Source organism: Gossypium hirsutum, chromosome D10 (assembly GCF_007990345.1).
Source record: "Gossypium hirsutum isolate 1008001.06 chromosome D10, Gossypium_hirsutum_v2.1, whole genome shotgun sequence".
Lineage (NCBI taxonomy): Eukaryota > Viridiplantae > Streptophyta > Magnoliopsida > Malvales > Malvaceae > Gossypium > Gossypium hirsutum.
In genome coordinates, this window is record NC_053446.1 from 56,735,914 (window position 1) to 56,763,445 (window position 27,532).

Genomic DNA, 27,532 nt, shown 5'->3' on the forward strand with positions numbered 1-27,532 from the left:
GCAGAGGCAAGTAGAAAACATGACGAACTCCAGCTACAACTTCAGAATATGATGAAGATGTTTCAGCAGTCGCAGAATCCGCCATCTTAGATGTTTGTTTTCTTATTGTGAGAATATTTTAAAAATATAACTTTTGAATATAATATATTTTGTTATTTCATTTATTAATTTAGATCATATACATATTTTTTTCGTTGGATTTGAAGTATCATTTAGATTTACAGTTTTTGGTTGGATTTGATGTTACAGGAAATTATGTTGACAATTCGGATTCTATATGAATGAAAATGGGTTGTTAAAAATCTGCTAAAGTTAGTGTCATTTTTCCACAAACGCTGCCAAAGAACATGACTTTTAGCGGCGCTTTTACTAAAAACGCAGCAAAGAATATGACCTTTAGCGGCATTTTTAGTAAAAGTGCCGCTAAAGATCATGTTGTTTAGCGGCGTTTTGTGGGAAAAGCGCCACTAAAGGTCATGTTCTTTAGCGGCATTTGTGGGAAAGGTACTTTAGTTGCGTTTATGGGAAAATCGCCGCTAAAAGTCATGTTCTAAAAACGCCACAAAATTTAGTGGTGATATATATAGTTGTGTTTTTTGTGGTGCTTATCAAAATGCCACATAAGCCCAAAAAATGCCGCTAAAAACCATTTTTGTTGTAGTGTGTCAATAAAAAAAAGGTTAAGGGCTCAAATCCAAAAACCCCTAAACATTGAGGGTATTTTTTGTAATTATGCCTTGTTTTTATTTTACATTAGAATGAAAAATGACTTCTCATATCTTCTTTCCTATCAATTTTCTTCTACCAAACACACCTAAAATTAATTTTCTTTTCACTTTTCTATTCTCTCATTCTTGCCTTCCATTTTTTCATTCAACCAAGCACATTTTAAGTCTCCTTTGTCCAATTCTTCTACACCTTTATTTCCTTGCTCTTGTAATCTTCGAGGGTATGAGAGACCACTCATTGCTTTACATGGAGAGAAAAGTTGGGTCCATTGCTAAATTTGGCTCTCATAATCGCGGCTTTCATATATAATAATTAGCTATTGTTAATATTTATTCACTATTATCAAATATTTTATGGATAATGTATTATAAGATGATATTTCATTAAAAACTTTTAAAATTAATTCTAAAAAATTTGATTGAATCTAAACTCAATTAATATTATTATATTATTATAATTAGAAAGATATGAATTTAAATGTGATTAAGTGTGAGCATGCCTAAAAACCTTAAAAGATAGGAAAAGTATAAACATGTTCACATCATGTTTACAACTTGCATTTTTCCCACTTGTGAGAGTGATTGAAACATCTATATTCTTTGTTTGCCGATATTCTCTCTATTCTTTAGTTAGGCTTGATGAAAACCATTTCACAGGAAATATATCAAAAGCTTTTGGCATATACATCCAAATTTGAATTTTTTATTATTAAGACAATTTTTTTTGGTGAACTTTCTCCAAATTGGAGAAATGTCATAATCTAACAATAACATTTCCTGAAATATACCATTTGAATTGGGAAATGAAAGTCAATTAGAGGAACTTGATCTCTCTTTGAATCACCTAATTAGTGAGATTCCTAAGGAACTAGGAGCTTTGAAAATGATTACCCGCTTTCTGCTAAGTGGTAACTAATTTTCAGGAAAAGTTTCGTCAAAGATTGGGCATCTTTCAAATCTAAAAGAACTTAACTTAGCATCAAATAATTTAAGTGGGAATATTCCTGATGATCTTACAAACTGCTCCAAGTTATTCGAATTTGAGCAAGAGCAATCTCAAATAGAGCATTCCACCTTTAATAAGCTACATTAATGCTCTAGATTTAAGTCAGAATTCACTTATTGAAGGTATCCCACAATAGTTTGAAAAACTACAATCTTTGGAAGTATTAAACCTTTCTCACAACATGCTCAACGGCTCCATCCTAGAAGCTTTTAATGATATGCATCATTTAAGATTTGTGGACGTGTCTTTCAATCAATTAGAAGGTCTTATTCCAGACCTTAAGGCTTTTCACGAGGTTTCGATTGATGTCTTGAGGATTAATAAAGGCCTATATGTAGAACTAATAGCTGACAAACGACAAAAAGAAAGAACATATAACTCACAGGAAGAATAAGGCTGCAAAGGGATGATGATATTATTAAATGAAATGACTGCATATTTATAGGCTTAACAAAGACCTATTTATAGGCAAAACAGATCCACTAAAAATTTGGTAACAACCAAACAACTAAGTAACCAAAAATAGCTAATAAACAAACAAAGAAAATATGGAGATAAACTTGGTCCACAAATGACCACGTGTTGGTGCTCTGGTGTTGATATCTTTAATACTCCCCCTCAACATCAGCTTCTTCTTTGTTTGCCCCGCCAAGATGATGATAGAAGCTTTCGAACTTGTTGTCACTCAAGCCTTTTGTAAACAAATCTACAACTTAATTTTCCATTCTAACATGCTTCAACTCAATCTCCTCTTGTAAGACTTTCTCTCGGATAAAGTGGTAATGCACCTCCACATGCTTAGTTCTTGCATGAAAAACTGGATTCTCTGTCAAACGTATTGCTGACAAACTATCGCAATATAGAGGAATTGAATACGTTACTGGTTGATGCAATTCCTCTAACAGTTGCATAAGCCAACTGCTCTCTTGAGCTGCCATCGCTGCTGCTCGGTACTCCGCTTTGGTGGTTGACAAAGACATTGTTGGTTGTCTTTTGCTACACCAAGAAATTACTCCCGACCCAAGCATGAAAACATACCCGATAGTTGAGCGTCGAGTATTAGAGTCGTCTGCATAGTCAACATCACAATAGCCAACTAGTTTACAACCTCCACCTTTTTTGTACATAATACCATAGCCAAGCGTATTCTTCACATATCTTAGAATTTGAAAAACTGTTTCCAAATGAGGCTTCTTCGGATGTTGCATGTACCGACTCATCACGCTAACTACAAAAAAAAATCTGGTCTTGTTAAAGTTAAGTAGATAAGACTTCCCACCAACTGCCAGTACATGTAGCATCTTCTAAATCTTTCCCTTCATGAGCACATATTTTGGCGTTTGGCTCCATTGGCGTCGAGATTGGCTTACACTTAAGTATTCCAAACTTCTTCAGCAAATCTTTGGAATACTTTTGCTGATGAAGAAATATTTCTTCTTGAGAATAATCGACCTCTATACCAAGGAAATGCTTGAGTTGTCCAAGTTCTTTTATCTGAGAGTGAACTGACAAGTTCTTTTTGGTTCAAAAAATTTCTTCTTCACAATCTTCTGTGATGATTAAATCATCCACATATACTAGCACGATAGCTAGCTTCTCTCCTTTAGCTTTGAGGAACAAGCTAGCATCCGCACTTGTCACCAAATAACCACTATGAGTAAGAAATTCAACAATCTTACCACACCAAGCCCTCGCTGCTTGTTTTAATCCATAAAGTGTCTTTCGTAGCTTACACACGCACTCAGGATGATCTTGATTCTAAAAGCCCATCTACTGGTCCATGTAGATATCTCGATCCAGCTCCCTATGCAAAAATACATTCTTCACGTCCATTTGCCACAAATTCTAATTTTTGAAAGCTACAAGTACTAATAGGACTCATACAGTTGTAAGCTTTGCAACTGGACTGAACATTTCATCATAGTCTAGTCCATATTATTGAGAGAACCCTCGAGCTACCAAACGAGCCTTGTGTCTCTCTATTGATCCATCTATGTGGTGCTTTATCTTGTATACCCGTTTGCAAGAAATAGGCTTAACATCTTTTGGCTTTGGCACGAGCTCCCATAGTTTTAATCCATTCTGGATTCTGGAACGCTTCCTCGAATGTCTCCAGCTCTTCTGTATCTGCTTCTTCCACTAAGGTGGCATTGGCATACTTTGGATTTGGCTTTCTGACTCTTGTTGACCTTCTTAGTGAAGTTAGTGTTTCCACTGCACTAGGCTCATCTTGTTCGCTTGGTTGATGATACATATCAGTTTGCCAAGGACTTTGAGCTACACCTTCTTCGACATTACCTTCATCATCTACATCTTTAGCTTCATCTAAACACAATTGGATTTGAGAAGATTGTACCACATCTTTAAAACCATCTGAGTCTGGCAATACTTCCTTATCTGAGGACCACCATGAAGAAGCTTCATCGAACACCACATTTTGGGATGTGTAGCACTTTCCGGTAGTTGAGTTACAACATGTCCCCCATTCTCTTTGACTGACATATCCTACAAAAATACATCTAACAGCCTTATTGTCCATTTTGCTACGTAAATGATCAGGTACAAATACATAGCAAACACATCCGAAAACTCTGAAATAACTAACTGAAGGTTTCATGTTCCATAATATTTCAAAAGGTAAAATAAAACATAACCTTTGTTGAGGAAGTCCATTGATCACAAATGCAGCCGTCATCATTGCTTCTGCCCAAAAACGTCCTGGTACATTCTTCGCATAAAGTATGCTTTGACAAATTTCTGTCAGATGCCTATTCTTCCTTTTTGTTACGCCATTCTGTTGTGGAGTGCTAGCACATGTGAACTGATGGCGTATTCAGCATTTTTGAAGGAAATTACAAAACTCGTCTGAGGTATACTCTCCTCCATTGTCACTACGTAGACAATGAATTCTTTTGCCAACTTCCGCTTCTACTACCTCCTTGAACTTTTTGAACTTTGAAAGAGTTTTAGATTTCTCCTTCACTAAGTAAATCCACACATACCTTGAGAAATCGTCAATGAAAGTCACAATGTATTCCATCCCACTAATGGAAGCTTGTTTAACTGGTCCAAACACATCAGAGTGGACCAACTCTAATGGTTTCTTCGCTTTAAATTTAGACTTTTCGTACGGTAACTGGTGTGCTTTTCCATACTGACAACCTGTACACACCGTGTCTTTTCTCACTTCAAGTTGTGGAAGTCCCTTCAACATTGACCTCTTCATCATCACATCTAATTTGGAATAGCTAATGTGACCTAGCCGCATGTGCCACACGTCTGCAATTTCATTCATTCTTGTCTTGTCTACGTATGCGGTTTCTGCAGACATTACGTAGACTGATTCCAACCTCTGTCCCTTCATTACCAGTTCTTCTATAACCTCTAAGTTTCGATACACATTCACATCTTGTGGACCAAAGAGAACAAAATGGCCAGAAGATGTTAACTGTGCCACCGAGAGAAGATTTTTCTTCATACCTGGGACATGGTAGACATTTTGGAGTGGCACCTTGGTTTCACTATGTTGAGGAGAGACTACCGTCTTACCGATGTGAGCTATCGGTAACTTTGAGTTATTCACCATAACCACCCGGCTTCCTTTATACTCTGACAGGTTCTACAGCTTCTCTTTATCACCCGTCATATGATTTGAGCATCCCGAGTCGATGATCCAATCTTTCTTGTAATCAATCTTTTCAGATGTTATTGTTGTAAATAGTGCCTCAGCATCCCATTCATCTTCGCTTTTGGACGCAGCTACATTACTCTCTACCAATTTTTTCTTCGACCAACAAGCTTCGCCATGTGACCCTTCTTCCCGTAATTGTAGCAGTTCCCTTCAAACTTTTTACCGTTGTCTTGATTCTTCGAAGCTCCCCTTGCACAAATGCTCTCCTCGCCTTGATGATTTCTTGCCTTGTCATTATTTTTTGTAGATCTACCGATGGTATGTTGCTTAGAATTCTACCTGCCTCTATTAGTATAGAGTGCCTCTTCTTCCTCCTTCAATGAGACTCCTCCCATTTGCTTAGCTAAGGCTTCTTGACCAGCTAGCAAATTTTCAAATTCTACAAGCGACGGCTGAGTTTGCCATCCTTGTATGGTAGCAACGAAACTCCTGAATTCCAGCTTCAAACCATGAATGATGATTCGCTTCATCCTAGTATCACCAATAGGAGCCTCCGGATCCAACTCAAAAATCTCCCGGCATAGCATCTTTACTTTATAAAAATACTGTGAGACCGCCATGTTGCGTTGTGACGCTGACAGCAACTCACTTTTTAAGAGTTAGAACTTCGTATCATTCTTCTTTGAGTGTTTTAGCGAACGTATCCCAAGCTTCCTTCGGAGTTTTGGCATCACGTATATGCTCTAGCACATCTTCTTCGACTGTGGTCTTCAAGGCAAACATCACTTTACCCGCTTTAATTCTCCACTTCCGTAAGACACCATTCTTGTCTTCTGCTTCTGGCGACATAACCTCATTTCCATTTACTACTTCCCACAAGTCTTGACCTTGCAAGTACGACATCATGCATGTAGACCAAGAACTGTAGTTTTGGTTGTTGAGTTTCTTGATTCCACCAACCACTTAAAGATCGCCCATCCTGACTGGGCCCAGGAGAACCTAGCTCAGATACCAGATTGTAGAACTAATAGCTGACAAACGACAAAAAGAAAGAACATATAACTCACAGGAAGAATAAGACTGCAAAGGGATGATGATATTATTCAATGAAATGACTGCATATTTATAGGCTTAGCAGCAAAACAGATCCACTAAAAATTCCAAAAATAGCTAATAAATAAACAAAGAAAATATGGAGATAAACTTGGTCAACAAATGACCACGTGTTGGTGTTCTGGTGTTGATATCTTTAATACTATGCGGCAACACCACTGGACTAAGACCTTGTTTTCTCCCTTCTCAAGCCAACCATGGTCTTAAAAAATCTCTAAAGGCTTCATTTTAATTATGTTTCCGCTCTTTGGTAGTCTCCAATTGTTGTTTATATTGCTTGCAAGTTTTCCTACTTTATGCAAGAAGACGTGAACAAGAAAATCCGAGCTAATGGAGGAAGAACATGGAGATATTTTCACTGTATTTGGACTTAATGGAAGAATGCTCCATGATAGCATCATTGAAGCCTCTAGATATTTTAGCTCCGACTATTGCATTTGTTTGGGCAGATATGAAACTGTTTATAAAGTTGCATTACCAACTCGTAGAGTGCTTGCTGTGAAGAAGCTTCATTAATATGAAGACAACATGCTCATCGACAACTTGAAAGCTTTTGAAAGCAAGATTCTTGCTTTTTGTTCGCATTGTGCAAATGTATGGTTTTTGTTCGCATCCAAGTTGCCATAATATAACCAGAGGTGCTACTCAAGGACGAAACTATGTATATGGGGGCAGGGCATATTTGTTTTTCAAATTTCATTTTTTCTTTTAAATTTTATAATTTTGTAAATTTAAACATGAATACCCTCCAAAATTTGAGCACAACCCATTTATTAGATAATTACCTTCAAAGCTTTGGATTTTGGGTCTAAGTCCACTATTTCTACTTAGGGGTGAAATCGAGGCTGGCGGGCATCTTAAAATGGAAAATTTTCCATTTAAGCTTTTTAAATTTTTTTTAAATTTTAAGTTAATAAATGTAAAATTATATTTTAGTGCCTCTAAAAATGGTGAAATTTTGATTTAATCCTTTAAAAATTATAAAGATGATGAAATTACAATTTTACTATCGTAAAAATTACAATTTAATTTCGATCCCTAAATATATTTTTTGGCCTCGCACCTGATCCTACTATACCCAATTTCAATATTATTTGGAAGTGATTAAAACATGATAAAAAAAAAAAGAAAGTAAAAGCATGAGTTCCCAATTCGTTTCAGCCAAGCTAAATTGCAAAAATATAAAATTGACACCATTTTGAATCAAAATTGGGTTCAAATTTCTTCTTCAACAGTTTCCAGCTTTTGATGCAATTTTGTTGTTTTTAAGGGTTTCTTAATAGGAAGTTTTTGGATTTCTCTGTTCTTTTTTGGTTTTATAATTTAAAGTTTATTTGTTTCTTATTTTTCTATTTTTTAATTATTTGGATTATGTTTCTAAAAAATAAATTACATTTTTAACAACTTCAAAACTACATATTTGACATTTTCTAAAGATTTTGAAGGGATCTGGAACATCACTTGAGAAAAATGTATGAGTTTAATATATATTTTTTAAATTAATCTTCTTTAATTTTGTATGATAAGAACCAATGAATATGGAAGACATGGGTAGGTATATTTATTTATGTATGATATGATTTATATTTTTGTATTTTTCTAGAAGCATTTATTTACATATTTCTTGATTTTATATTAATATTGTTTATATACTGAAACATTTCATTTTCCATGCAGGTTCACCTTATACGACTTTCATGATATGAAAGAACAACATATTCTATTTTGATCAATTGGATGTGTATATATTTTAAAATTATTTTAATAACGAATTTTGAAGTATTTTATTAAATTTTATTACTTAGCTCTCAAACTTTCCATCCCTAGTGCTACCAATTAGGAATATTATACGACAATTTAAGTTTCGAAGAGAGAATAAAGGATTTTTATGAATAAATTAATTTTTTTCCTGGGTTGAAAGAATGAAATTGAGTGCCATAGGCAAAGGACAAAGCAGGAGGTTCAAGATGAGGGCAATGGCTTCATCCAGCACTTGTGCCTTTGCTACCTTAACCTCCAAGCTTCCAGCTCCAACACCACTCACCGTTTTATTACGAAATATAATTAAATAAATAAGCTTCCTCAAAAACATTTGATAAGTGTTAAAAGTAATATGTTTTAATCTCATTTTTCATGTGATATTGGGTGATTATTCGATGTTAATGGTGAATTTTATCCTTTTAAATTTATGTTTTTATACTTAGGAGAGTATTTGGGAGTGAAAAACGAGCGAAAATCGAAAAATCGGAGCAAGTTACAGGAGCTACACGGGCTAACCCCTACCACACGGCTATGTGGCGAGTTGTGTCGATTTTGCAAATTTGCACCCTAAACAGCGGAAAAATGCTATTTTTAGGTTTTTCGAGCATCTAAGACGTATATATAGTAAAGATAAGAAGATAGGAGGGGGTCGTCATAGAATACTCAAGAAAACAATTTGGAAAACACCATTAAAGTTGACTTTAAAGTAGATCTCCGCCAAGATTGAAGACTCCCAGTTGATTTCTTAGGAGATTATCATGAGTTTCTTTAGTTCTTTCGGTTATACTGTTTCTTGGTTGTTTTTATTTTCAAGCATGAACTAATTTTCTAAATACCTAGGGGGGATGAACCCTATGATGGATTTTATCGTTTGATTTTTACTTTACGCAATAAACACTTAGATCTTGTTCTCAATTACGTGTGTTTAATTCTTGGTTTAATATTTCTAGATTATTAATTCATGTCTGATGCGCTTAAATTAGAGGAGGAATAGACCCTATTTAAGAGTAGATCTAGCTTAGTTGAGTGGAGTTGCATGCAATTCTAAAAATAGGACGACATAAATCTACTGGATTATAGTTAAATCTAATAGGAGAATATATAGGACGAGTTAATACAATAATAAAAATTTTAATTAAAAAGAAATTTCAATTCTTTTTTTTGCTCGATCAATAGGATTGTATTAATAATAGAAACATGTTGGTAAAAACCAGCCTCTTTTGTAAACAAAAATTATACAAAACACACATATAACTCAATACTTCCACCACCTATGCAAACAACTAAAGAAATGAAAAAACATTTCTCCCTAAGCTTAAAACATGCTAGCCTTATCATCTTTGCCATTGCAAAAGAATCAGTCATACTGATACCTTACCTATCCACAATACAAAGAGAACTCTAGCCAACCTGAGAAATAATGATCAATACCAATAAAAAGATTTCACAACAACCACGTTAAAAAATTCCTCTGCTATTTTAGTCCCAATAGCCTCATCGACCCAAAACGTTATGAATTTGTCACTCCTTACTCATCTCTCAACACCCCACAACTACCAACTTCGTCATCCTTATCAACTCCAGCCGCGTTGAACTTCGCCTACCCGTGAGGGTATGGAACGTAATGAGTGACACTGGGCAAAACCACCATGAACCCTCCATAAAATGAAAAACAACATGCGCCACCCTTGCCTACAACATAAATCTCATTTAGGAATGAAACAACAACATATCAACTGTCATCGAAAGATCTGTCAAACACAAAATCATTTCATACCAGCCATGCTGTCCAACAAGTCACCAAAATCGATAACAGTTAAAAACTTTTATGAACACCAGTCAAAGTCACATTATAGCATGGTGAGAAAATTTAACAGAGCAATCAACCGTTTTTCCACTGAATCCCCACCAGTTGAAATCTTGAGCCAAACTTCATCACTAATTGCATTAAAAGAAATATAATCTCCTTCTTTCTATGACACCAAGAACAACTATTAATTCTGATCCACCCGCACACCCCGACTTATAAGAAACTCGTTATTTGGATGATAGATGAAATCTAAATGAATTATTTCTTGGGTATTGTTTTGTTTTTTTTGGTGTTTTAGTCAATTATTTTCTTGTTTTGTTTTTGTTACATTCGTTAATTAATTAATTTAGTTAATTTTAATTTTAAAATTAATCTATCGAATTTGTAGGTTAAATATAGAAAGACAATAATTACTAGTACTTGTAGTCCACGTGGAAGCGATATCTTTGCTTACCGTAACTATAATATTAATTGATAGGTGCACTTACCTTAATCAATTTTTTAGTTTAGTTAATGAGTGAGTCAACATTTGTTTAAAAATAAGGCATAATAACAAATTTGACCATTAACGTTTACATTTTTTTTTGTCAATTTCACCTTTATTTTTTTAGCAAAATTTGGTCCTCAACCTTTTAAAAAGAGTTAATGATCATAAACCTTTTAAAAAGAAAGAGTCTAATTATTTTTTAATGGAAATATTGACTAAAATATTAAATTTTTAAACATGGTAGTTTGTATGACAATCCATATGTACTTCATGTATTTTTTATATTTTTATGAATTTTTTATATTTTTTAATTTTGAGTTATTTTATTATGTATATTTTTAATATTTTATAACATTTAAATTATTTATTGATGTGACATACAGACAAATAGTGCTATGTCAATATGAAACACACATGAACTATCACACAGGTTAACACGCCAACATCTTTAAAAACTTTAATGTTTTAATTAGCATTTTATTAAATAAAAGGTGTCGAAACCGTCTTTTGAAAACAAAAGTTTAGTTGTCGACTTTTAAAAATAAAAATTGGAGTCGCCACCGATCCTTGATTGGGGTGTGATCGGCTCACCTTAAAAACAAATTTGTCTGTGAAATTTGAGAAAATGAGTCCGGGAGTCAGTTACACACGAGGAAGGATTAGCACCCTCGTAAAGCCCAAAATCGGTACCAAATTGATTATTTAATGTCTTGGTGTCGAAAATTTAAAAAGATTTTAAAAGAGAAATTTTAACTCGCAAACGAATCAAAAAACATATTCTTATTTCAAAGAAATAAAACACCACACCCAGTAAGTTAGGGCACAATATTTTTAAATCTTCAAAATTTCGAATATTGCCTTTTGTTTTTGAAATCCTTATTTTGAGATAATAAAATGTCATGACCAGTAAGTTAGGACCCAACATTTTTGAATTCCCGATAATAAGCTTTTATTTGAAATTTGTGGATTTATTGCAAAACAAATACTTGGCTTTCTAAATTCATCGAAAAATAATCGCAATCCAGTAAGTTAGGACACGGTCTTTCTCGAGAATTATGTACACCAAGTATTTTGAAAATTTATAAAATATGATGATTTTAATGTTTTGACGAAACCAAAATACATATTTTCTAAATGGTATGCTAAAAAAAATTAATGTATAACATGAAACAAATACTTTAATTTAAATATATATGCATATGTATTTACAAAATATATATATACAGGCACAATATACAAGTAAATTTGAGAATCTGTGTATGCATATATTTAATATACATATACAAGTATACATATAAAAAGAAGGAATGAAATATATCAAACAAAAAAACTAATAAAAAATACATGTATATATGTGTTTGAAAATCGTGAAAAAAATATAAAAAATATGTATTTGTGTATATATTTAAAAAATAATAAAAATGCGTAAGTATATATATACGTATAAAATGTAAGGTATACAAAAGTTAAAAAGATAAAAGATAAAACAAAAAGAAATAAAAAGATTTATGAAGGATAATACAAAAAGGTATACGTATACATATTTACAAAAAAGAAAATTTGAAACTAAAATATAAGAGTACATATATATATATATAGAAATTAGGGAATAAAATTAAAAATAAAACATATGAATAAAAAATATATATAAACATATACTAAAAAACATATGTGCATTATATAAAAAACCTATGCGCATGTATATACAGTAGTAATCATAATAATACTAATCGTATAATATAATAGAAATAATAACATTGAAAAAAATTAAATAGTAAAACAGTAAAAAAATGGACTAGATTGAATTAAAGATGAAAAAAATAGGGTAGATTTGAAAATAGACAAAAAGAGACCGATTTGAATGCGCTAGCAATAACGGAGGACCAAAAGGGAAATTATTCCTGCCTTCCTAAAAGCTGCGCAGCATGGGACCGAATTGAAACAAAATTAAAATATGCGGCCCAAATTTAAAAAAGAAATAAAAGGGTTTAATTGAAACGAAACGCAAAAAAAGGACTAAACGCACAATTTCCCTATTCAGGCCAGAACGCGCGGATCCTTCCCTCCGGGTCGGGTCACCGTGCGGGTCTGGCCCCTTCAAAACGGCGTCGTTTGGCCTTTAATATTTAAAACAGTTTCCCTTCTCTTCTTTAAAAAAAATATGTAGCCCACAAAATAAAAGGAAAGGAAAAAAATCCTTTAACACTTTGCTAGGGTTTTTTTAAAACTCTTTTTCTTTTTGCGCCACCGCTCGTCGGCCACCGGAGCACCGATGACGGCGGAGATGGTCCCAAAACGGCGGCCCGAACACGGAGGTAAACTTCTCTTCCCTCTCTTCCTTTTATAAATCAATAGTAAACATAAAAAACACTGAAAAGAAAACAAAATTTAAAAAAAAAAACCTTTATATTCAAAGGGAAAATGTATTTCTCTTTTCTTTTCTACTGTATTTTCGTCTCTGTACTTGTCTCTCTTTACACTAAATCCCCCTATTTTACAGATTAAAATCGGCCTTATATAGCCGATTAATACCAAAAATCCAAAAAGAAAAAATCAAAAACCCACTTATTTTTCGTTATTTGCTGCGCTTGTGTGCCTCTATTTTTGCAGGTTTGGTGGTGAAGAGGGCGCTCGTACGTGGAGCAGCAAGCGCGACGTGCGGGAGCAACTGGCGTGATGTGCGGCGCTTGCGAAGGGATGGTTGCGGCTTGCGGTGACAGCAGAGAAGCTAGGGTTTTTTTGTTTTAGGCTGATGGGGCTGTTAGTTGTTGGGTTTAGGGTTTGGGCCCAGTGCTTGTTTGTTAGTTTGGGCCTGGGTGTTATTGGTTTGTTTTTTCGGGCCAACTAATTGGGCCGTGTATTATTTTATGTGGGCCTGGCAAAATGGGTATTACAAAAGGGATTTGGGTACTTTTTGAAAGGTTAAGGGCTAAATTTAACTAAAAAAGAAATAAAAGCCAAATTAAAAAATAATAAAGACTAAATTTATTATTGTAACGCGTTGAATAATTTAATTTTGTTTCTGTGAAACTTGATATAAATGTGTATCTACTTTAGTGATTAAATGTTTTGGGTGTGTGTGTGAGGTTTGGGGTTCAACTCCCACATTTGCAAATTTTGTTATTTTTTATCCAAGCATTATCCCTGTTGAGTGGGCTTATATAAGATTGTTTGTAAAAATTTCTTCTTTCTTTTCTCTTTTTCTATCAAAATCTTTTGTTCCAAATCGCTGTGATACGAATCGTTGATCTCTTCGTGTGATTAGGTAAGCGAAAGTGGTGAGTTCTTGCTAGTTTTAGAGGCAAGGGTTTATGATAATCTTTATCGATGTTACTTTTCGTAGTTTGATTTTTGGGTTTTGGCAGCAGTGAATCGTGAAGAACGGGGCTCTCCTCTCGTGGAATCGTAGCCAAAATCGTTCAGGGAAGTAGGTAAGTGTTGAACACTTAAATTGCACCGTTGTCGGTTTTGTTGGTTCAGTTTAATTGAGAAATAAAACTGATTGTAGGAGCGTTTAATGTTGATTCTTAGGTTCTGGTGGGCTTGGGGTTGCTTATGCATCAAAATTGAACTAGGAGTATACTCCTAACGCGAGAAAACGAGGTTCGAAAAAAGTCGAAATATGGGTCTGTCGACGCCACACAGGCATGTGGCCGACCGTGTGGCTGGTCGTGTGCGAGACATGGCGTGTGGCTGGCCGTGTGTGAGACACGACCGTGTGACTGTGGTAGGTGTAGCCGTCCATGAAACACGATCGTGTGACGACGAAGGTGTGGCCGTTTGGGCCACATGGGCTAGGCCAAATTGGACGTGTGGGTCACATGGGTGTATGGGCCCACATGAGTGAGCCACACAGGCATGTGGGTTTTGGGCCAGGCCATGTGGCCCACACGGACATGTGGGCCCAAAATTCTAAAATTTTCCCTAGGGTCGCACGGGATGTTTCGATCAGCTGTGGGCCTACCGTAAAGTCGGTAAGGGCTAACCAAATCCTATTTCATGTGACTTGGTATTCTGATAAACTGATCTGAGTAGGATACTGATATGTTTGTCTCACTTTACTATTTAAGTATGTATTTATCTGTTTATGAGCATGTTAAGCATGTTTTTTCTAATATTTCTGCATTTGTATTCTGTATCTGTGTTTGGGGTGGGATTGATATATGTGGAGAAAGTGATTTGTACGGCGACCATTCGCCCATTATCTGGCAGCTTGACTGCATATTATCTGTTATGTGTCGCATTGACACTATATGGTGAGTAGGGATGCGCGTGAGTATTTTTAACCCCACATGGTGTGATGGGCACAGAGATGGTGTGTAGAGGATGGGGTAGGATCCTGTACGTATGATATGTTATCTGATTTTGATATCTGCTTCTGTTAAGGACTTAGATCCAAATCTGTATCTGATTGTATATGAAATTTGAGTATGTTGCATGTCTATCTCTGTTGGGTTACACATTGAATTTCCGTAAACTCACATCTGTTTGTCTGTTCTGTTCAAGTAATCCACAAACATAGACGGGTTGGTGCGACGGAGGCTCAGTGGTGACCACTTGATGGAAACCTATTTTACGTCATTATTTAATGGTTTTATTTAATTTTTGGTTTTTGGAGAGAGTTTTGTAATTTTTGGACTCTCCGAACTTTTGGGGACTGTTTGTTTTGGGATTTTCGGTTTGGTTGCGCTTACGATTTTTAAACTATGATGATTGACAAAATTCCGATTTTACACGAACAAGTACTTTTGAAAACACGAGTGTGGTTTCGATTTAAAAAATTTTCAAACTTTCGCTGCAAAACTTTTTCTAACTAAAAGGGACAACTTATAACGATTTCTATAAAGATAATAAAAAAAAGTTTTCCGAAATGGACTCTGTTGGTATCAAATAACGCAATTTGTTTTAACGTTTTAAAATCGTTTTCAAAACCTTTCTTCGTAACACTCCCTAATTCGACCATAACGTTTAGGCTAGGTTTAGGGTGTTACGGAGTTACAATTATTAAGTCAAAAAATAATGGGATATTGATTTTGTTTAAGAGTACTAATATCTTGATTGGTTTATGTGTTTTAGATAATATTAATGCAAATCCTTGAAGAAATTAAACTTGACTGTCTATATAATCTAGTATTTCTTAAATATATATAGACTCAAAATTAGCATTTTTTGTTTAAAACTTATTGTTGCTGGTGTGGTTGTGTGTATCTTGTGCTTGTGTTTATTTTGTATTTTTCATATTGCGTCCTCATGGCACCAAAAAGTACTTAAGTAGTTTTTATTGCATCGAAGGAAATTATATTCTATCCTATAATTACTAGCGAGAATTACAAAATGAGATTTTCTTGTGATAAAAATGGTATGCATAAAAAAGTAATTTGATTTATCCCTATTGATTAGAAGAGTTAGCTTGGATAAATTACTATTAGTCTAATTCTAATAACATAGTTGGCTTTATGAAATTTTTTATATTTCGGAGTTAAATTTATTCAAATAATTTTGTAATACTCTGATACTTAATCATAATATGCATTAATTTATATGAATCTTTTACGCATTTTAATTTTTCGAAACTTCATCCTACAATCAAAATATCTTAACTCCACCCGAACTATCCAAGTATTTTATTTTATTTGTTTTGATATAAATGATCAGTTTTCATGTGTGCATATAAAATACATGTTAGTTACTTATTTATAATTAGGGTAGGTTTGAATAGGCAGTGAATTGTGGTGTAGTGCATTTAGTTTACTTTTGCCTCTCGTTATAATATCTAATCTTACCATTATCGCTATTTTTACACTAATAATAGATAAACGCAATTTCTATCCAAATCTATCTTTGAAAACGTTTTTGCCTATAATTGATCAATTGTGATGGTGTTTTGAATGGGTGTATGTAGATGCCTTTAAAATCCCTACAAATGGAGCAACGTCGAGACTCCCCAACTATAAAACAAAACCTTCGGCAACAATCAACTAAAAGTTGCTTGCAAAATCACCAATTTCTGTAGTGTTATTTCATATAAAAATGAGTTTTTTTTTTCCAACCATGTAAACTTTTCCACTTGGCGTTGAAGCTTGAAAACAGCTCTAATATTATTATTTTTAAATAATAGCTCCAATATTGTGTTTCTTTTTTTAATAGTTCCTTTAAGTTTTTTTAAAAATTTAAAGTTAATAAAGGTAAAATTTTACTTTGGGCCCCCTAAAAATGATAAATATTCAATTTAATTCTTTAAAAATTATATAGCCTATTAAAATAATGAAATTACATTTTTACTATAGTAAAAAATTATAATTTAATTTCGGCCTCCTAAAATTTCTTTTTGACTTCGCCCCTGATAATTTCCACCCACACTTCGCATTAGGTTAATTATTTATTTCTGGAGTAAATTATAGTATACAAATTTAAAGGTTACAATTTGGTTAAAATTTTTGTACTATATATTTTAAATTTAATATTTATACTTTTACTATCAAGAATTTAGTCCCTATACTTTTTAAAATTTAAAATTTCAGATCCATTTATTAACACGGTTAGAATTTTTTTAATGTTGGTGTGGCATTTTGGAATAAAATAAAATAAACTTAGTACCCATGTAATAAAAAAACTAACATTGTAACGAACACGGGTTTAATAAAGAATTTAACGGTGCTAACAATTCATAAAAATTCACATCATTATTTTAATTAAAATAAAATATTTAGACTAACTAATAGCATTATAAAAATTAAAGTATTAAATTATGTCAAAATTAAAATGTATAGATTAAATATTAAATTTTAACGAAACATAGGGATCAAATAAAAATTTAACCATTAAGAGATTGGAACTAAAGCTTACTCATAATATTCTAAAGAAAAAAATTGGCAGGTGTTCATTAGGCCTTTCTTTTATATATAAATCCATAAATAATGAGGATTTGTATTTTACTCACTCTCTTTAGTATAATTAATAAGTTAATTTACAACCAAAATTCCCGAACTTCAACTATGAAAGCCATGCCTTCTTTCTCAATACCATTCAAACTCTTCTTCTTCCTCTTCTTTGCATCTTCCCATGCTTTCTCTTCTAAAACAATACCCTCCAGGGAAGCTGAAGCTCTTCTAAAATGGAAAGCTAGCCTCCCCAGCGACACCCAAAATTTGCTCTCTTCTTTGTGGGGCGGAAGCAACCATTGCAATTGGACTGGAATCACTTGCAACAATGCTGGAAGCGTCACCAAAATGATCCCAGGAGAATATGAATTGAAATTGAGAGGTACACTTCACAATCTCAACTTCTTTTCCTTCCCCAACTTGATTTGGCTTCAGCTTCGAAACAACTCATTGTATGGTTCCATTCCTTCACACATCGGGAACCTTTCCAATCTCAACTTCCTTGACTTGTCATACAATAATTTCTCTGGGAATATCCCTTTAGAAATTGGCTTATTGAAAAGTCTTTCTACGCTCTCCTTACGCTACAATTCAATCAGTGGTTCCATTCCACGAGAAATTTTGAACCTCACCAAACTTCACCAGCTGGACTTGGCACACAATAATATCTTTGGAAGTATTCCTTCTGATATAGGAAGGTTGAGTTCACTTTCTGTGCTTTTTCTTTACCAAAACCATCTCACTGGTACAATACCTATTTCTATTGGAGACTTGCAGAATTTATCCCAAATTATCCTCGTTGAAAATAGGCTCAATGGTTCCATACCTAAAGAGATCGGAAGAATTAGATCACTTTGGATGCTTGATTTTTCGAACAATCACCTAAGTGGTCCTATCCCAGCAAGTATAGGAAACTTAAGTAACCTCAACTGTCTCTATCTTTGGAGTAATAATCTCTGGTTCTATCCCCAATGAGATAGGAATGCTCGAATCTCTTTCCGACTTGCAGTTGTCGAACAATAGTCTCACTGGTGCCATCCCTGATTCCATAGGAAACTTGACTAACTTGGAAAGACTTGTGCTTTATTTTAATGGGCTTTCTGATTCAATCCCAACTTCCCTGGGAAACTTAAACAAGTTGTCGATACTTAAGGTTTTTGACAATAGTTTATCAGGCCTTGTTCCTCAAACTCTGAACAATCTTACTCATTTACAAACATTAGATTTATCAGACAACCATCTTAGTGGTTCATTACCTGAGAATGTGTGCCTGGGGGGATTGCTCACTCATATTGCAGCTAGCAACAATAATTTGACAGGTTTGATTCCATCAAGTTTGAGAAACTGTACAAGCTTATACAGAGTTAGGCTTGAAGGGAACCACTTAACGGGAAATATATCAGAAGCCTTTGGTATATACCCAAATTTGGATTTTATTTCATTAAGCAACAACAACATTTTCGGAGAACTTTCTCCAAATTGGGGACAATGCCATAATCTAACAAACCTACAGATCTCCAACAATAACATTTCTGGAAAGATTCCATTCGAATTGGGACATGCAATCCAATTACAAGAACTCGATCTCTCTTCGAATCATCTAAATGGTGAGATTCCTAAGGAATTGGGAAAGTTGAAAACGATGAGCCGTCTTTTTCTAAGTGGTAACCAATTTTCTGGCAAAATTCCATCAGAGATTGGACTTCTTTCAAAACTCGAACAACTTGACTTGGCATCAAACAATTTAAGTGGGCCTATTCCTGATGATCTTGGAAATTGCTTCAAGTTATTCAACTTGAATTTGAGCAAGAACAACCTCGAAGCGAGCATTCCATCTTCAATAAGCTACATTAATGCTCTTCAAAGCCTAGATTTGAGTCAGAACTCACTTATTGGAGGTATCCCACAACAGTTTGGAAAATTACAGTCCTTGGAAGTATTGAACCTTTCTCACAATATGCTCAACGGTTCCATCCCAGGAGCTTTTAATGAATTGCGTGGTTTGAGATTTGTGAACATATCTTTCAATCAATTTGAAGGTCCTATTCCAAATCTTAAGGCTTTTCATGAGGCTTCGTTTGATGCCTTAAGAAACAATAAAGGCCTATGCGGTAATGCCAATGGACTAATGGCTTGTGTTCCTTCTTTCGTTGACAACCATGGTCATGGAAAAAGGACCAAAGTCATCATTTCAGTTATGTTTCCACTCTTTGGCGGTCTACTTTTTCTATTTTTATTGGTTTGAAGTTTCTTTACTTTCTGCAAAAAGACTCAAACAAAAGAATCAGAGCCAAGGGATGAACCACAAGGAGATATTTTTACTGTATTGGGATTTAATGGAAGAGTACTCCATGACAGCATTATTGAAGCCACTGAAGATTTTAGCTCCCACTATTGCATTGGTTCAGGAGGATACGGAAGTGTTTATAAAGCTACATTACCAACTGGTCAAGTGGTTGCAGTGAAGAAGCTTCACCAATCTGAAGACAACATTCTCAACAACAACTTGAAAGCCTTTGAAAGCGAGATTAGTGCTTTATTAGAAATAAGGCACCGTAATATTGTGCAGATGTATGGTGTTTGTTCACATCCAAAGCATTCATTTTTGGTTTATGAGCTCGTGGAAAGGGGAAGTTTGAGAATGGTGTTAAGCAACAATGAACGGGCTAAGGAGCTGGACTGGAAGAAGAGGTTAAATGTTGTTAAAGGATTAGCTAATGCTTTGTCTTATATGCATCATGGCCATTCACAACCTATAGTTCATCGAGACATTTCTAGCAACAATATTCTCTTGGCTTTGGACTATGAAACTCGTGTCTCTGATTTTGGCACTGCTAGGATTTTAAAGCCTTACTCCTCCAATTGGACTTCACTTGCAGGAACCTACGGGTATATAGCTCCAGGTATTACTTAATATCTTTTTTTCCTTAAAGATGTTTCCAACATGCCATCTATTTGGTTAAAACTGTTACTTTCTTGAATGTTGTTAAATAGACAAAGTTCATGTAGCATATGCTAATTAGTAACAATTTTTATATAGAGTTGGCTTATACAATGAGAGTAGATGAGAAGTGTGATGTCTACAGTTTTGGGGTGCTAACGATGGAAGTTTTTATGGGGAGGCATCCTGGTGATCTTATTTCATATTTTTCATCACTGGAATCGACATCGTCATCGACATCGAATGACCAACAGGTTTTACTGAAAGATACGATAGACCAACGTCTTTCACCACCAGTAGGCCAATCAGCCAAAGACTTGGTCTCTACTATGAAGATAGCAGTGGCATGTTTGAATGGCAATCCCCAACTCCGGCCAACCATGCAGCAAGTTTCTCAAGCCCTTGGTCGTCAATCCCTTCCTTTACCGAGCCCTTTCAGGACCATACAATTGGAAGAACTGTTGAGAGATATAGTCTGCAATGGCTAACTAAGGTGATACAATATCAAACATATTTGAAGGTAAGGTATGTAAATTTGCTGTATATAAACTCTTTTTCGTCCAATTATCTCTTATTTCGCAGCTTTGTTGAGAACGAGATGGTTAAACACTGAAATTGGATGCAGAGTTGGGAGGGTAGCAGAATTGCAAGTATTTTCCTTATGTCACAGCTTGGAATAGAAGAAAGTATTGCGGTTGTGGATTTTATCAAGTTTCTTAAATTACCTCCGTTTCAATGTCATGTATGATGTTTGTTAAGTTATCCTTTGTACTCCGTTTCCGTTTCGTATATAATATTTAATGTTTTGTTATCGGATTGTACTAATGTTTCGACTGAAATCGAGGAGAAGTAAGAAGATTGTATTGGGAAAGCGTGATAGTTTCGATTCAGAATTTCCCTTGTTTTGGTCAGTTTTCTTGATTGACGAAGCTTATCAGTTTTACCTCAAAAAATTTGCATTGCCCTACTAAAATAACTTATAATATTATAGTTTTTGTTAATCTTTTTTTTAATTCAAAATTACTATAACCCCCCTGAAGTTCATCTTCATATATTTAATTTTTTCATATTTTTTTATATCCATTTTAAGGTTGATGTTAAAGGTTCATGATTGCTCTAATTTCATTTGGACCGTGTTTCAATTTCATGTGTAATATTTTTTTTCTACTTTATTCTATAAATTTTCCTATGCCTTTTATAATAATAATAACAATAATAAAGTTTTATTAATTTTTGAAACAACAATTGAATAATAAACCTAAGACAATGATAAAATTACATTTTAACTCTTAAAAAATTTATAATTTAACTTCGCCCCTTCCAAAATAAAATTTCAACTTCACCCTTGTTTTTTATGGTTTTGCAAATGAATCTTTTTATTAAGAGTTGAATTACAAATAAAAAAAATAACTTTCATGCCATTTTTAAATAGTAAACGTTAACTATGTTACAATTTCCTCTTATTTGATTCTTTTTAATATTACAAGGACTAAATTGATTGAGTTGATGGTTGAGGGATTCATCTGATCTAGTTACTATAAGACAAGGATTTAGCATGTACTTTCACCAAGAACATTATATTGCTAGCACTTTTGTTTCTAGAAATAAATATTTTTTTATGGAAAAGAAGAACATATTTTTTATTGAAAGAATTGGTTCCTATATCTAATGTAGTATTGAAAATGTTTAATATGGTGTTTGAACTATCAATATGTGTTTTATTATGGTATTTGTACTTTCATAAAATGTTCAATTTGGTACCTGAACTATTAATAATGTATTTTATTATGGTATTTGTATTTTCACAAATAATCCAATGTGGTACTTAAACTATCAATATTGGTTTTATTAAGGTACTTTATACTAACAGTACCATTAGTAAATTGCTAAACCAAATAATGGAAATTCGACACGTAAAGTTTTTTTTCCAAATCATCAAGTGCACATGAATAATATAACATTATGTGAAATATAAAATGAAACAAAAAAAATAAATTAAATTATTTTTTTTAAAAATGAGTAAACATATTAATAAAAAAAAGTAAATACTAAACTTACATAAAAGATAATTAAAAAGAAATCTTATTTCAAAAGGGAAACTCTTTGAAAAAGATGATTGTTTACTAGAAAATGGCGTTTTGTTTATGTACGTTTTGTTTATGTAAGTTTAGTATTTATTTCTTTTGGGTAAACTACACAGCAAGTCACCTAAAAAAGCATTGTTCTAAGTCACCTTAAATAGCGTCGTTTTTATTTTCGTCACTCTAAATTTCTTTTATTAACTTAGCCACTGTAATTAAGATAACTGTTAGAATTGGTCACTACTATTAAAAATTCAATTAATCTACTTACAAATTGTTGACATGCCATTTTTTTTACTTTTGACTAAATCGAGGTGCCTTTTTATAACATTCATCCAGACGATTTTGTCTGATGTGGCATGTTACTTTGCCCCTAAGATATAATTAATCCGCAAATTTTAGTAGAAAAAAACAAATAAAATTGTTATTTATTTAAATCCTTAGTGATAATTTACATAAAAATAAATTTATTAAATATATTTAAGTTTAGCATAAAAATAAAATAAGTATAATTTAATAAATTAAAATGGTAAGTTTAATAAAAAATATTAGACAATAAAGATTGAGTAAAAAGAATCGACTTCAAATTCAAACATTAAACCGATATATATTTTTCAATATTGTACGACTATTTTAACTATGATTTAAAATTATTTTCATTTTAAGATATTTATAGATTAAAATATATTATAATTCTTACTACTCTTTATAATTTTAGAATTTAATTTTTATATTTTTATTTTTAAAAATTTCTATAATTCTTCAACTTTTCAAATTTCAAAATTTAAATTCAATTATTAACACTATTAAAATTTTTATATTAAATTTGTTAATAAGAAATTAAAAAAATGATATTTTTTTTAAATGCACGAACTTAGAGCATACTGAACCTATTTTATATAATTTAATTACTTTTTAAAAATATTACTTACATTAATTATATAGAATTATTATATTTTATTAAATAGCAACCGCAATTAAACGTGATTATTCACATGCAATGCTCCTACTAAGAAAAAATTAGTTATAAAAAGTCAACCGGGTGACTAAAATCCAAATCCAAAAAAAAAAAAAACCATATAAGTATTTTGGTTTAATAAGTAATTTGTTAGTTCAACATTTTTTTTACTATTTTCTGGTTTATATATATTTAACAAAAATTATATATTTTGACATCTAAATGTAATAATATTATTTTTTAGTGTTTAATTTAGGCTTTAGAATTAATTAGATAAAAATTAATAATTAATTTTCATTAAATTAATCTTAAAATCAAAATTAAATCACATTTATCGAACTGTATTTAACAAATTGACAATTAACACTAAATTTATCCCATTAACAAATTTATAAAAATTTTCTAACCTAATAATATTTTGTGAAATCAATTTTAAAAACCCAAATTAAAATAACATGACAACAAGAGGCACGTTAGTTTCTGTTTGAAACGCTCGGGGCGGAGCTAAACGAATGTGTGGATATGGAAGCATCAGTTGGTAAATGCAAAAGACAATCCACGAAAATCCCATTTCTCACCTGTCTTCACCTTATCTCAATCCCTCCAAATCCAAACTTGTTTCTTTCCCTTTCATCATAACTTCAACACCCCACTCTTTTTCTCATCGAAAAAGACTTCATTCCTTCATCAAAACCATCGATCTTCATAAGAATCAAAACCCAAACTCATATAACTTGTTATACCAGGTATATCATATCAGCCATGGAAACTCTAAGGCTTCACTCACTGACAGCAACCTCGGAAAAGATCCCAACGTCACCTTTTGTTCCAAGTTCAAGGGTGTTGTCTGCTTCATTTCATTGTAATGAAAAAAGGGTTTCAAGAAGAATGACTATAAACGCCATGGGAGGAGGAGCTAAGTATAAAGGGACTCAAATGAGGGAGAAACAGTTAAGTGAGATGATTGAGAAAAAAGTGACAGAAGCCAAGCAAGTTTGTGAAGGAGATGAGACATCTGATGAATGCAGAGTAGCTTGGGATGAAGTTGAAGAGGTAAGTCAAGCAAAAGCTAATCTAAGACTTAGACTTGAAGTTGAAAAGAAAGATCCTTTAGAATCTTTCTGTCTGGAAAATCCTGAGACTGAAGAGTGCAAAGTTTATGATGATTGATGAAGAAATTCGATCTTCCCTCAAAACCCTTTTTGTTGATCTTGTGCCAGTTTCCATTACTTTTCGTGGGGTTATTGCTGCTATTAGTGAAGTGTATGGTATGAATATGTCTTACTTAAGCTACTTTTGTTTTAGATTGAAAAACATGATTAACAGAGCTGATCAAGCTCCTCTTATGTTGTAAAAACTTTGTTGTTTATAACATTTTATGATGTTTGATAGGCAAAAAAAAAAAAAAGAAAGACGAGAAATTTTACTGTTAATTTTAGTTTTGAGTTGAGCTTGTCACAAAAACAATGAAGCTTAACTAAAAAACATGAGATGTATAATAAATTACAATTTTATTTTTATAGATTTCGCTATCCAATTATATTTTGTAGGCTCGCATTCTTTTTTATTACACCATTAAAAGCTGTCTCAAAAGTTTACCCACCTACAATCTACTTTTCCCTTCAAAACAAATATACAATAACTTACTTAACCCTTATATTTTTATTATTTTTCATTTTATTGATTCTAGTAACATGATATATACAAGCACCGTCATGTTAACAATTAATTAATTTTTACTTTTTTTTTAAATAGTTTTTAATTCTAAACAATCTAATTAATTACTGGTATATATATATATTAACAAAGTTAATAAACTTAAAATTTTCATTTATTTTAAGTTGATTTGATAAATTATACAAATTTAAAGGTTAAACAAAACCAGAATCATAAACGAAAAGCTAAAGTTGTTTGGGCCAAAAAATAAATGAAGGCACGAAAAAATCAATATACCAAAGAAAACAAGTAGATTTTAGGGTGCCTGATAACAAAAAAAGAATTAATAACTTTCCATATCAGTTTATTTTAGCATTTAATACTAGATTCTAAAACAATTTTGTTAGTAAAATATGATGAAAAAAGTAGAACCTATTTATCACATAACATATTTAAATTTATTTTTGAATTGGTAATTTTCAAATTGAAACTGCTATAAAAGAAAATTCAACCCAAATAACAAAATAAAGGCCTTGTTGAACAACTGACATGGGTGCAGAGCAATTTGAATTGGGGGGAGAGGAAAGAAAAGTTAGAGAAGGGGAACAATTGTGTTCATTGGTTCTAGAAGTCTGGTGCATTAAGGGTCTACCATGAAAAAGGCGAAGAAAGTAGAACAAGATGTAGGGGATTGATCAAACAAGTGTTCATTGATCATTTTAAAAGTACCTTTATGTCTAATTGATGAGGGTGTCAATTAAAACAAAAATACAACATCTATCCACCGAGCATTTTAGTGAATCAGAGGTCAAAGAAGCACGCAAAGCTCCACAAGTTAGGGGACATTGTAGGTTCACTTACAACAGAAGCCACCCTTTCTTGTCTCAATTCAAGTCGAATTCTAATAAGACGACAATTACACTGATCCGAGAAGACATATGACTTCCAACGGATCAGTCAATGTAATGTCACTTACAAGATCATCTCAAAAATCCTTGTCAATCTTGAAATATCTTATTTGCCTTTCCAAAGTGCTTTCATCTTAGGGAAGTTTATGTTTTATAATATTTTGTTTGCAGGAGAATCTTAAGTTCTATTAAACCTAAAAAGAAAGGTAGAGAAGCCCTCTTGCAGCTTTAAATATTTACACGAGCAATGTCTATTATCGCATCAGCTGGAAGTTCATCAGAGCCATACTAGAGCTGCAAGGATTTGAGAATCGGTAGATAATTAATGGGAAACAATTGAGATACATTATCAGTAATTATCATTGAGATAATTAATCGGTAGAGCCATACTAGAGCTTGCTCACAAACGTGCTAACAAAGATTTTCATTACCATTATCATTGGAATACATAACTTTTATAAACAATCATCTTTTCAAACACAATTACTACCACTAAACATACTTTGAAACTTGAACAACATGATTTGTACACAAATATAAGCTGACTACCAATCCAATCAACACCTAAACACATGACTCAATTCATTTTCAGCCAAATACAATAAAAAAAAACAAACCAGCAACAGTTCAAAACAAATTAGCACCCAACCCGCCAAAGTCAGCATGCACCAAAACATTTTATGCAATCCGCAGCTTGCAGCTCGCAATTCTAATTATCGAGCGGGACAGCTTGCTGTCAGACTGTTCACCATTTTGGCTTGCACTCTGAACTATCCGTCATTTCGACTTGTTAAGTTGAGAGGGTTATTGCATGGATGACCAATTTCTAACAAGAATGATAATTTCGGTGAATCACTTGCTTTTAGCAGATGACTGCTACCTGTTTTTCAAAGTTGATGCTCATCAAGAAGATCTTATTAACTGAGTATTGTCAAAGAATCAACTTTGAAAAGCAAAGCTATTGGTTAGCAGATCAACAAGAATCAAAAAGAAAAAAGGCGGTTTAGCAGAATTCTTAGGGTTAAGAGGGTGGAAAAACCATGTAAAAACTTGGGTATTGATTTAACCACACACCTATTGATTAACTACACATGTAAGCACTTTAATCACTCAGAAGTTTTTAATTTATTAACTACACATCTATTGATTAACTTATGTTTTGGACATCTTCAATTTTTATTCTTTCAATGATAATCCTACAAATGCCAATGTAACGGTTTTATTTAAAACGAAAATAGATGAAAGTAAGGGTTGAAATAAAAATTCTTACAGGTTCGTATCTTGGGACCAGAACCCGAAACATAAATAGTAAGATAAATAATATATATAAAATTCTCAACTCCCAACATTTAAATTTCAGTACATTAATACAGCAGTACTTATTAATTTAAACACTAAAAGCCCAATACTTGATTTTTAAACATTAGTAACATTATGAAAATTTTGATTTCAACCAATTGGTCAGTTCCAACGAAAAGACTAATTTCATTTATAAAATGAAACTTATCTTAGGATCAATCCCAATGTACACCTAATAATGCATATAATAGTCGGCACATGAAAGAATTAAA

General features: G+C 33.0%; 2 protein-coding genes across 4 annotated transcripts in view; both read left to right on the forward strand.

Moving 5' to 3' along the window:
- Nucleotides 1-21,269, forward strand: part of LOC107915566 (MDIS1-interacting receptor like kinase 2) — a 42,067-nt gene extending 20,798 nt beyond the window's left edge. Inside the window, exons 2-3 of one of the 3 annotated variants that reach the window (XM_041103369.1) lie at nucleotides 20,458-20,883; nucleotides 20,984-21,269. In XM_041103369.1, coding sequence (XP_040959303.1) covers nucleotides 20,458-20,846 — 389 coding nt within the window. In that variant the 3' untranslated portion in view covers nucleotides 20,847-20,883; nucleotides 20,984-21,269. Of the gene's footprint in view, nucleotides 1-20,457; nucleotides 20,884-20,940 lie in introns of all 3 variants that reach the window. The other 2 variants (XM_041103370.1, XM_041103371.1) reach the window with 2 other exon arrangements.
- Nucleotides 21,270-23,877: 2,608 nt separating this feature from the next.
- On the forward strand, nucleotides 23,878-24,919 carry LOC107915278 (calvin cycle protein CP12-3, chloroplastic). Its single transcript, XM_016844444.2, has one exon. It carries the CDS (start codon nucleotides 24,160-24,162, stop codon nucleotides 24,565-24,567), a length of 408 nt encoding a protein of 135 aa, XP_016699933.1. The 5' UTR covers nucleotides 23,878-24,159; the 3' UTR covers nucleotides 24,568-24,919.
- Nucleotides 24,920-27,532: the final 2,613 nt, after the last annotated feature.

What these genes read in the sequence shown, in the direction of transcription:
- LOC107915278 (XM_016844444.2), top strand. Translation starts at nt 24,160, where the DNA reads ATGGAAACTCTAAGGCTTCACTCACTGACAGCAACCTCGGAAAAGATC.